The sequence below is a fragment of the Aphelocoma coerulescens genome, chromosome 1 (assembly GCF_041296385.1).
Source record: "Aphelocoma coerulescens isolate FSJ_1873_10779 chromosome 1, UR_Acoe_1.0, whole genome shotgun sequence".
NCBI lineage: Eukaryota > Metazoa > Chordata > Aves > Passeriformes > Corvidae > Aphelocoma > Aphelocoma coerulescens.
In genome coordinates this window covers 15,331,676-15,344,396 of record NC_091013.1, presented here as the reverse complement: position 1 = coordinate 15,344,396, position 12,721 = coordinate 15,331,676, and the positions used below count along the sequence as shown (strand labels likewise).

General features: G+C 39.6%; 1 protein-coding gene across 2 annotated transcripts in view; it reads right to left on the bottom strand.

Annotated features, from left to right (window-relative positions):
* Positions 1 to 12,721, bottom strand: part of MAP7D2 (MAP7 domain containing 2) — an 81,253-nt gene that overhangs the window by 30,845 nt on the left and 37,687 nt on the right. For both annotated transcript variants that reach the window (XM_069001223.1, XM_069001312.1), the window contains exons 2-3: positions 5,220 to 5,297; positions 1,792 to 1,955 (exon numbers count right to left, since the gene is read on the bottom strand). In XM_069001223.1, the coding sequence (XP_068857324.1) occupies positions 1,792 to 1,955; positions 5,220 to 5,297 (242 nt within the window). The remainder of the gene's footprint in view (positions 1 to 1,791; positions 1,956 to 5,219; positions 5,298 to 12,721) is intronic.

Sequence of the window (12,721 nt, the reverse complement as noted above, 5' to 3'; positions counted from 1 at the left end):
CAGAGGCTCCTGGACTTTTTCCTCCTAACAGGTTTAATCTACCCCCAAATAAGCAAGCATCCTCTCCTGTCTTCCTGCCCACATAGCCTTCTCTCAGGTTCCTCAGCCTGGGGGAGGAGCAGGGAGGAAAGGAAAGGGAAAGAATCCAGAGCCAGGCCTGCTTTAGGTTCCAAAAAGGTTTTGGACACTTCAAGCATAAAGGACCAGCCTGGTGATCAGAGCTTCAAGTGGTATTCACATTCTGACCAAACACTTGGAAGCAGCCTCTCCCTCACCATTACAGAAGTCTCCCTTCACATGTGCAGTGTCTTGGGGACCTGGAACAGGCTTGCTGATGCTTGGGAAAAACATCACAGTGTACTCAGCCTCTTATGCCCATCTCTGGGGAAGTGCAGGAGGCCACTACAGGAGACGGGGTCGGCCCCCACTAAACAGACGCTTTGGGTCTGACCTGTCACAGCCTCTCACATCCAACAACTCTGCTCTCATTTCTCCAGCAAAGACAAACCATGCAGGCAGGGAAAGCTGGCAGATATTCACTCTTCCTACTCCTCTCTGCCTCTCTGTCCTGCTCTGCTGAAAATTTTGAGGACAGGGTTTTGGAAGTCTTTGTACTTGTCCCTTTCCCTTACAACCCTCACAAAGGGAATCAATTTTGCTTAGCTACAAAAGGTTATTAACAGCAGGAAATGCTGGGGAAGGAGCACATGACTTCAATGCTGTTACCAGAGGAGAGAGACCTCCCACCCTTTGTTTCTGCTTTTTCCCATTTTTCTTAAAAGAATTTGAAACAAACCACATGACAAAATATTTTAAAATTAATTCTCAGCCATTACATAGAAGCCACAATAAGCATGTAAAGTTGAATGACAAATGACAGGATATAATCTTCTCTTCAAGTTAAAGTGAAAAATCAAACAAAAAATTCAATGAACAGCTGTATGTTATTCTGAAATCCTGCAGAAGTGTTTTATCTGTTTTGAAAAGTTATTTTGATGGAAGGACAGGGAGTAGAAAATAGAAATTTAAGATTTATTCTATTTTTGTATTTCTAAAGCTTTTTTATCCAGGAACTGGGGAAATATTTTCCTTTGGCTTTTTTTTTTTTTTTAAACCACTGCCCCCTTTTCCAAAAATCATTAATTCTTTATCAGTTGTGGGTAGCAGTGCTAGTGTTCTCTACATAATGTCATGCAGAGATATACACACACACCCTGCATTTAGAGAGCTGTACCAGAAATTGGACTCACTAGAGCAAAAAAAGAACCTTAAATGATCTCAGCAGGGAGCATAGAAGAGAAGAAGGGTATGAAGATGCTTAAAAACATGTGATTCTGTTCTGTGCTAGAATTAAAAACAGCCAAGATTCTTCAGTGCTTTAAGTACAAATTTCTGAGTTTCTGTCGCCAAGGAAAAATGGAAGAACACATTTTCACAAACATTATTTCTGTTTCATGGACAGTAAACAGAATAGTAAGAAAAATCTTTCCCTTTTTGGAAACACTCATCTTTAAAGACTTCCTTCCAAGAAAGCTGGTGCTTTATATTTGACAGTCAGAGTCCCAGATACGTTACCAATAGTAGATGACTATTCCAGGAGATCAGACAAAAATAAAACAATTGTTTTGGAAAGTGTTTTTGATGTACAGTGGTAGACTACTTACAGCTGTAGTGATATGGTTTGCAGTTCCTGCTGTAATTGCTCCAGTCCTGCCCCCACCCCCAATCGTTTAATGCATGTCAATATTCAGCCATGTTTAATGCTGCCATACATCTCCCAGTGGACCTTACCTCCTCCTCTTTGAGCTTTTGTCTCCGTTTTTCTTCAACAGCTGCTCTCTTCTGCTCCTCTCTCTGCCTCTGTTCCTCCAGTCTTCTCCATCGCTCCTCCATTTGCTTTTCATACTGAAGTTTTGCTCTTCTCTCCTTCTCCAGTATCTGCTGTTCTCTAGCAGCTTGTGCAGAGAAAAAGGTGCATTTCACTTCATGCAAATTTGCTTCTGCTTAAAAATTATTTGATAACATGAAACAATAGCCTAAAATACAAGTACACAAGGTTTTAGTCCACTAAGATTAAAAATATAGTGCACAGAAGTGCTGAAACTATTAGTAAATCTAAGTGATTTGCTCAATAAATAAAAAAGGAAGCCCTTGTACACAAGGTGCCAGTCTGTACCCCTTACCTATGTACAAACAGTGTACAGAACAGTTTAACAATTTTTTTTTTTAATGTTTCAAGTACCTCTGAAGCTTAAAGCCAAATTATTTTTTCAGACATACTGCTCCTAGTAAGCTTTGAAGGAAATCAGCTACATATGTTGAAGCAAAAGCCCTTGGGATTTCTTTAAAACTGTGCTTCTTGTTATGGAGCTGCCTTCAAAATAGACACATGTAAATAATATATGCTAAGTTTCCTATGAAGTTTTGAAAATACATCTTTCAGATCATAACTTGGTGCTACATCTTTACCCACTTCTGCCTCTTCACATGAAAAAAGAATTACTTCTGTTATTGAGGGTTTGCCCAGCTGTTTATTCCAACTGGAGCAATAATCTTCATGGGACATTACGCCAATGTTCCAGAAATTCAGATTCCAACAACTGGACGGTTGCTTCAGGTGTACATAGGAGAACAAGTAGTATGAATTGATGTGGCAAATTGAGAGGAAAAATCCATTTTCCATGCAAGTGTATTCCATAAAAAGGCAGGAAAGAGGAGTTCAGTAAGCATGCCTACATACACACAAGCCTGTAGTGTCACATACCAACACACATACAGCCAATATCAAAGAAGGAATATTGCCAGGCTAAGAACTCGAAAGTCAGGGAAAGCCAGAATTAACATTGTTTATATTAGAGCTAGTCCTTCTTCCTGCTCACTTATTCAGCCTGTGTTTCTTCAGTTCCTGTTTCCTTGTGCAGCACATTGTCACCCTTCTAACTCTCTCACATTATCTTCCCATCCTTCCTAGGCTCTTGCCCAGCCACCCCAAACCCCATCCCCAATTTTCAGATCACCCTTTTCCCCTCAGTTCCTGCCCCCAGGCTCTTTAACCACAGCTGTGACTTCCAGTTGCTCTTAGCTCCACTCCATCCTCACATCCCTGGATGAAAACCAGAGTCCTTCCAACACCCAGATCCTTTTCCAACATTCCATTTCTTTCCCTTGAATACAGAATCCTTCTACAATACTCGTTCCTCAAATCCAGTCTGCTTTTCAGAACACCTTCTAGCTTATTCTTGTTAGAAATACAGTTGATGTTGTCTTCCCCTTTTGCCTTATGAAAATCCACTCATCTTCCCCACTCAGGACAGGGCTGTATGAGGGGAGTGTCAGTGATGCAGTGAGCCTGGATTGAATGCATGAAGATTCAGACTTGTCAACAGAAAAAGTTACCTCAGAGACAGTGGATAACAAGTGACCAGGCATTAATTGTTCCAACTGCTAGCCACAACAGGTAGAGCAGGTGAAAAAAAGCATGCTGGAGTTCATAAAAACCGAAAATAAAGTGAGGTGTCCAGAGATTGTGCTAAGATTACCTTCTGAGTAAGTAGGTGAAACCTGGGATTGATTCTGGACAGAGAAGTAAACAATTCTGTCATCATGGACACATGTACCATTCTTGTTGCTTAATTTAGGGATGCTAAACCACTGATTAGTGAGTTTTGTCTTGGGTGAATGTTACTTCATATTGCTACATAGTACCTGCTTACTGCTTAAAGACCTGACCTTCTGGGGAACATGCTACTTTTTTTCCGAACTTCTAAAAGAAAATTGTCACAGTCAAACTGTGACCAATACCCAAAGTTCTCCATTAGAATAATAGTCTTAACCCTAAAGAAAAATGTTTCCAGGAGGCATACATGATGTCTGGGAGAAAACTGCAGACACCACCTTCTAAATCCCCTGGGCCAACCACTCCCAAATTCTCCAGGTTTCAGTTTCCTTCTCATCTCCTCTTCTGCTCCAAGTCCTTTCAAATCTAATCATCATATCACTTTCTTGGGAACAAGAAAAGAAGGGATAATCAGGAGGAAAGAAGAGATAGCCTACTTTGAGCATACCTGGAAAAGAAGTAAGCCCCAGATAGACAGAAGCTCAGGCAAGATTAAGTACTAAAGAGCAGCAGATTTTCACCAGAACTACAAAAAGGAATCTTGCTGACCAAGTCCATGGGAATAAAAAATGTCAAGTCATTGGTCTCAAGCCCCAGACTTTGTCAAGAAACAATCAACAGTTTGTTTACTTAATGCAAAGAAAACAGTATTTTCCTATGATTGTTTTGACAGGTGCCCATACTTACTTAGTTGACATTTCTTCAAAATAAATGCTTATCCTAAATTTTACAAAAATACTGACAATTCCTTCTGCTAGGTATTGTCAGGTAATCTCTAGGAACATTGCTACTGACCTTTCTTGTTGTTACAACAACGAAAAGTGAAGTTAACTGTTTAACACTTTTTTTATATCCATAGAGAGAGATATAGGAAGTCCAAACCAATGTTGAACAGTTAATTTCATTTATGTACACATAGGTGTATATCTATATATACACACACAAATATATATTTATATGTTTATCTTTTAATTGAATATATACCTGCTCCCCTTAAATATATATTTATACTTTTCACATATGTATTTTACAATTCTCTCAACATTTCCCTGGTCCTATTAATAGACTAAAAATAGTTGATTGTTTTTAAAAAATTCTGAAATAACTGCTTATGTTATTCAGGAACTGAATAATGTTTTTTATCATTCTCCTGAAAGATTAACCATTTTTCAACTTACAGAAAAGTACAGGCTTTAATGCTGTACTTAACAACTCTATCATATATTTCAAGATGGCTAAAACTGAGAAGATTAAAATTGAGGTTGCTTTACCAAATCATCCTACATATTATTCTGACTATTATTCAAGGCTTATTTGGTATTTTCACAAACCAGGATCATAACAGCAGTATCTTGAACCCAAACTTATATTCAAAAGCTCACAAATCAAAGAAGAAAGTCAACTTGTAAATATAGAATATTAAATATTTGACTGGAAATCCAGAAAGACAGATTATTTTTTATAATTTGAGTTAAAAGAAGTGGTAAAAACTAGGAACAGACTGAATAACAAGATTTAAAATTCTGAACAGAAAAAACACTATGTTAGTTAAGCCTATTAAAATGTGTATATAAATAATACGTACAACCTCCTGCCAACTTACCAAGGTATTTCTCCCTTTCTTCTCTTCTTTCCTTTGCCAGTCTTTGTCTTTCATCAGTTTTCAGAAATCCATCAATAGCTGAAGACAGAGGGAGGGAAAAAAAAGTCTTAAAAAGCTGTTAGCAAAACTAAAGCAACATTCAAAAGAAATTTTAAAAATCCATCAAAAATAAATCATAACTACTGCATTTAAGAAATCCAATAACAAAAACAATTTTGCTCTTGTATGCAGGCGGGTTAATGAGCTGGGATTTGGGTACCTCTTGAGCACATTCTCCCACCTACTGCTGAACTTCAAGCATGGCTCCTCAGTGTAAATGCCTGATTCCTCAGAGCAAACAAGCATGCTGTTAGTGCTTGTTTCAAAACTTGAAACTTCCTTGGGAAAAATCATAAAGATGCAATTAACATGCATTTATCTTTGTTAATAAGCTAATTTTAAATTTTTTGGCTAGAAAGTAAAAGGTGGCTCAGAAAAGCAGTAAACAGCTATGTGGAGTCCCAGCCTTCATATTTATGGCTGACCACAGCTCCCCAGTTTCCTCACTCACTCAGCATCAGCTCATTTCAACAACCAGCAATTCCTGCTGGATGGGGCTATGGAAGCAGCAGCCCTCCTCCCCTCTTTCCCAGGCAGGAAATACTTTGTTTCCTCCCGGAGTTGGTATCTAGAAGTAGGATGCTTGTTTGGGAGGAGGTTGCCTAAGGGTTTCGTACCTGGATCTGGACACCCCAGTTCTTTGCACAGCATGAGAAGCTGAAAAGCCCAATTTAAGGAGGTGGGAAGGCAGAGTGTGACACACCAGATGCCTTGGAGTCACCTGCCTGCATGCCCTGGAACAAGCACCAGATGGACCTTAGGTGGACCTTCTGCAACAGCAGGGGTAAGGCCACCAATGAGTGCCTTGAGGATGGTACCTGCTTAAAACAGCTGACAGGGCCTCCAGTGCCCTTCCATCCTTCTCTTCTCAGGATCTCCTGCAGTCTGAGCAGTGCTGTGGTGAAAACAGGCACGGTGTCTCACAGCACAGTTTACATCCTTTGCAATCATTATCTGGGCTCCCTACTGAGTTACTGAATTCTAATTAACTTCCCTTCCTTTTGCTCTGAGAACTGCACTTGTTAATTTTATCAGATAAATATGAATGGAAAAATTACATAGACTGTAACCCCAGCTAACTTCCTGAAAAGTCACACTTGCAGGTTCCTTTCCAAAGGCATCCTGCCTGTGGGAGCAAGGATTTTGCATAGCAAGTACCTTTCTATAAAAGGCACTGTTCTGTAGGAAGGCTGAAAGCCAGTCTCGGTGGTCCCTGGTGACTGGTGACAAAGGTGGGGTCTCAGCTGTCCCCCATTACAATAACAGCTTGCTTTTTCCCCAAGCAGCACCTTCAAAGACCATCTCTAATCCTCCTCAGCACACATAGACTGTGACTACCTGAAGGCAGCCAGGCTCCTGGAAAAATGAGATTATAGCTCCCAGCTGGTTAATTACAACTAAATTTGTGGGTCAAATACATATTTATTTATTTATTAATAAAGACTCATCCTACTTCCATACTAGTTCACTTGTTTGCTCACTTGGCTGACATTTATTTTCAGATTTGACAAGGAAGAAGGAGACAAGAGGTGGCAGGAAAGCAACCACAGCAACCACAGCAAAGGGTTATAACTTATAACTGCTTTGAAGGGGCCTGCAATAAGTAGACAAGAAGGTGAATCCTGTTGTCAGCATAGATATATTACAGCTCCAGTGGAAAGTTTTTCAGTGGTCTTGAAGTCAAGCAAACGTGAGACCTACAACTCATGATAGGAGCAGCAGAGAAATGTGAAATTCAGATGGGATCAAGAGCCCGAAGATGGTAGACTAAGCTTGGGAACAAGGAGACTGCAGAAAGGGAAAGAAACAAGCAGAGGCACGATTTAAGGTATTTTGTGGCAAAGGATGTAACTCAGATGGAGAGGTGGAACCTAAAGTACAGAAACTAGACGGGGGATAAGTAGGAGGGATAGGAGAGTTACAGCAGGAGAGTTCATGTCCATGAACTATGTTCACAAAATCCTGCACTGATTCTCATCACTGTCCTGCTTACAGTAACTATCTCAGAAACCCATCAGCAAAACCACATCCCATTATGCCTATCAATAAAATCTCAGCTAACTCATCTCTACTTCGATTGCTTCATGAACACAACTGGTAGAAGTGGATCTAAAAGCCTTGCTCACAACTGCCATTGTTATCCAAAGCTGATGCACAATTTTTCAGGTTGGCTTCCTCAAGCAATTGAATATCTCAACCCAATTCAGAAAATACTAAAAGATGATCAAGGCTGTAATATAACATACTTAGGAAACGAGAATGTATCCAAATTGAAATAGTCTGTACATTCTTTATTTTGCCTGCTCTTACATATATATTTTTTTCCTTTTAGATCGCTTTGCTTACTCATTCAGTGCATAAGAGTTGAACCAAGTTCAAAGTTATTAGTGCTTCTTGCTTCATTTCTTTCTGAAACTGAGAAGTAGACAGAGCTATACCCGAAGGCTTTTTAGAGAACAGCACTCCAGACTTGGCTACATCACGGGTGAAATTACAAATACATGGAATTAATGCTCATTAAATATGCAAAAAACCAACATGAACACTGCCCCTCTCCCCCCCCCCCCCCAAACAGTGGAGGAAAACTACATTCTAATACATCCAAGCATCAAACACAGGATGGCAAGAATAGCATTAAAATAGCACTGCCACCCTCAATACTGGCATTTCTTAACTCAAGTACTTGATTTTGCAAATCAGCATGCCTGACAAAACTCAGAAACTTGTCTGCCTTCAGAAACTAAATACAGTTTTGAAGGACAGAATAACTGATCCCTGGGTGATAGCTTGTACCTTAAGATGATTTTCAAAGGCCAAAACTACTGTACTTTATGCATCTTCATATAACATTCATATGACATTATAAATGCAGTGGGTACAACAGTTACCTGTGGCAAGAAATTTCATTAATGACAGGAACTCAAATTCCATTTGTCAAAGGAGACTGCAAGCAGCAAGCTGGCGCAGGTAACTATCCCGGGAATAGAGTTAAGCGCATTCCTGTCCCATAACAAGGAACTGCCAGCAGAGGGCAGGAGAAGGTCTGAATGAACAACGGCAAAATCGCTCTTACTGAGCTAAGTGACCTCAGGTTAAGTCTGTATACGCAGCTTTATCCTGAGCTTTCCTCATATTTACAGCTAAGCCTCTGATCCCCCACTTAAAGAGGCACATAACAGCTAACAACATGTTTAGAGTCAGGACATAAATGCAGGCTGATTGTTCTTCTGCTAACCAGAGTAATGAATACAAGGGGATAATGGCAGAAAATTCTCTAATAAACCTTTATTCCAAGACTTGCAGAGGAATAAGGAAACTGCAATAATAACATCAAAGATTTTACTCTTAGGAAATGCACATGCACAAATTGCTGCTACTTCTTATTCTACCTCTTGGCCCTCCCCAAAAGTCTCCTTTGCACAGTCTCCACTCTCAAAGGTATGCACTTAGGCACTGGGACAATTCCTTGAGATTGTGCCTCATTTTTTGATTGAGGAGGGCCAGCTGTTCATCTGGGACTTTGTTACAATGAGCATTTCTAAAGAAAAAGACCATAATGGAAAACGAGTTCAAATGTCAGCAGCAGACGTGCAGCAATAATATAACAGCTAATGCTGCAGGATTCCTTCAATACTTTCATGTTATTTGAAATTAAATATTCACAGAAGTAAAACCCAACACTTTAATCACTGCTTCAACACTTTTTTATGGGCAAGGTAAACCTATTCAGACTGATGAACCAGTGCCAGAACATGTCCACAAACTGCACTGCTCCACATACTGCTTGTGAAAGTCTCTTGGTGGTTGCTCAAGACAGAGGAAGGCTGTCCTCTGCTGATGAGACTACAAGGCAAGCTCTGTCTTTTGAAATCCATATCCTGTTTTTGGTGAGAAGACAAGTACTTGAGCAGGACAATCAGGTTATTGGAAGCTGAGACTACATTTCAAAAGGATCAACAGGCTGCTTGGGCATCTTCTCTCCTGAAATTCACGCCTGAGTAATTGTCAGCAGGTAAGGTCTCAATATATTAATTTTTTTTTTTCTACTTTGTTGTTGAACCCCCACCCCTTCTGTCCTCTCTAATACCCCATGGTATTTGGTTTCACAATATATTTATACACAGCAGATATTGAAGCCCTTGTTGGGCATCCTGACACAAGAAGAGTAAGCTGGGCATCTGAGACCAGTTCTACATAACAGTGTTCCACACAGAGACCTCTGGCCCTCCTGCATGACCACATTCAACACATTTAGACTTTTGTCCATTCTACCTGACATTGTCCAACACTTTTGGACCTGTGCCACAGTGTGTGTCACCTACGCTGATGTTGCTGCATTCCCGGTTTGGATGCAGTTCTGCCCATGGGTGGCCTTGTGTGGGACCAGATGATCCTGAGACACCACTGCACTTACACCCACTGTTCTGCTGGCAAACTCTGTTGTTTCAAATAATGTAACCTTCATCTACAAAATCAAGGTTTTGCTCCCTAAAAACCTGGTTTCTCTCCCTTGGGACTGTTCTTTGAGACAATAATGAACAGCTGTTTTCCACCTGTCACCATTTCCCTCTGGGTATTTCTGAATGAAGAAATGTTCAAGTTTTCAGCTATTAACTATACCTTGAAGGGGAAAAAAGGTTACATGTGGCTGTACCTGGATGACACTTTCTAAATTTTAATAAGCACTTTTCTAAATTTTAATTATTATATAGCTGAGAGGCTTTCAGGTAGAGGCAACATGTGAACACCACAAGGGCTTTGCAGGTAGGTTCAGTAAGATTTAGTGGATTATTGTCCTTTTTGATAATTGTCTTTTTCTACATTTTCTTTAATTAAAAAAGCTCTTTATTCCATTGCATTCAAAAATCTAAATACAAAGAATCAGAATTTTCCTACTTTCAGCTACTTAATTCGCCAGGCTGGATTTCAAATATAACCAGAAAAGAAAAAGGAGTATTTTCCATTATGCCTAATTAAAATACCAGGATAGTTATTTGTTGTTATAAAGATGTTAAGTGGATGAAGTCATTAAAGGCAAACAGTTGCCAAACAGTGACATTTCAGAACCCCAGGCTAATTGTCTGAGAGATGGCCTGGCAGATAGAACAGAGAAGCTGTCAGGGACTGCACGCTCTGGTTAAACAACTAGGACACCTGCCTTATGCTCCTGGTTCCCATCCTGGATTTTCAAATTATCCATTTGAATCAAGAACTTTAGCTGTAAAACATACTTACACAAAGAGTGCAGTAGCTAAATATATATACTACTAGTACGTTTATTTAAGTTTAGGGTGAAATTGCTCCAAAATGCTGGCCAAATAACCATGGAATTATACAGAGACTATATATAGGTCATTTCATGAACACATATATTAATAGAAATATCTTAATTACTGCATGGGGAGGAAAAAATTGCTAAAATATAAATGGCAGATCTTCTCAGTTTTGCATGAGCCCACAGACACCTAATCAACTGCATGGGATTGTGTACAAATATGTGTGCAGCCCTAACAGTGCCCCAAGGAGACTCCAGTATCAAACAGACACAGCAGATGCACCTCAAGAGCACTCAGAGAATGGTAAGATACATTAGCAGAACGTTTTTACTTATGAAAACACTAGATAATTAATCTAGTGTTATTATTTAGTTAGTTCACTGAACAGGTCCCTGCTGGACAGCCTCCCACATAGCCCATACCAAGCAGTAGCACTGTGTCCAATGTGTTCTACACTGATGTTTTATTAATGTGCTTCTGTAACCTCTCAGGCAGAAAGGAGTCCAGAGGCTTAACCAGTGCTTGGCAGTGTCTTTCTCACAGATTCTAACACACATGAACATTTAGAGCTGTATTTTTCAAGCACCACTAGACTCCAGGCCCATTTGGCATCTGTAGGTAAGATCTTCCCTTCTATAGCCTGTCCAGCAACTTTCTGAAAAGAAACACTGGGCATTCTGGAAAGGATAAAAAAAAACCAAAACAGAACTGCTGTTTCTAAGACACAATTAACATTTTGAAACTTCTAGGGTTTGCCAAGGTGGCACTAGCTGGAAATTTTATACTAGAGCAATAAGCAAACCCATCAACCCCAAAGCTTTAAACATTTCAAATATACAATTTTTTTCCATGACTGAAATACTTTTCTTCTTTTTCTCACTCATTGCATATCTCCTGAATCAGCAATAGTCCCAACTTGTATATACAATTTTGCCTTGATAAACTTGCACAGACTAGTTTCACTGACTTCAGCAGAATGACTGTGTTAAAACAGAAAATATGGAAATAACCTTGTTAAAATCAGGAAGCCCATGTTTATCCCTCCCAAGTCTGAAAAAAAAAAAAGTCTTATCACTTATGTACTATCATATTGAATGGAAAATTTATTTTTTGGAAAAAGAGTAGCTAAAATACTGTAGACACTGCTTGTCTGGTTCACTTTACTTTGAGTTTTGCAAGAAAAAGCCTCAGTGTAAGACAATAAGCCTCAAGTCACAGTAATTTTCCCAAATTATCTAAAGGAAACCTTTTAGGATCAGATAACTTTGTTCTTCCACCACAGAAAATTCTGAACAGCCTCCTTTTTAGGAACATACACATCAAAATGTAAGAAATTCAATTTATTGGTAACAATTTTTGTTACCAAAATGAACAAGAAAAAAGTTTTGGATCTATTGATGTAGTCAGCAGCACTGTGTCCAACGTGTGTTCTACACTGATGTTTTATTAATGTGCTTCTGTAATCTCTCAGGCAGAAAGGAGTCCAGAGGCTAAACCAGTGCTTGACAGTGTCTTTCTCACAGATTTAACACACATGAACATTTATAGCTGTATTTATGTTTATAGTGTAGTCTAGCATAATTCAATTCCTAACTAAAAGTGTTTCTGGACTGACAATACACATCAATGTATCAGCATCTACTGATGTTATAAATTGATTATTAGATAACCAGAACTTAGTGAAAAAACTAGCATCTCGCTGAGAAATTCAGATCTTTTTAGCATGAGAAGACCAGATGGGAAACGTAAGTATCCATTTCTCCCACCTCCAGCTAGCTTGTAATTTCCAAATGCACATTAAAGTCCACTGCCTGTTCAAGTTAATTGGCTTTGCTAGTGTATGGCACTGAATAGTGATCTTGTGCTTTGGTGGCTTTACAAATGTCACTGCTGTGTTGCACTCTCCAGTGATAGCTGAAGTGCATAAAGACAGCAAAAGCGAAGGGAGCACTGAGCTGCTTTCCCATATCAGGTAGGAAGAGCTTCAGTGGAAGCCTTGCACAGCCCTCAGGCAGGTGAGGAGCTGACCACAGCTGAGGTGCACCACAGTTCATTCTCCTGCGGGTTGTTTCCCTGCTGAACCCTTGATCAAACCTTCACAGCAGCACCCCATGCTGCAAATCTAAA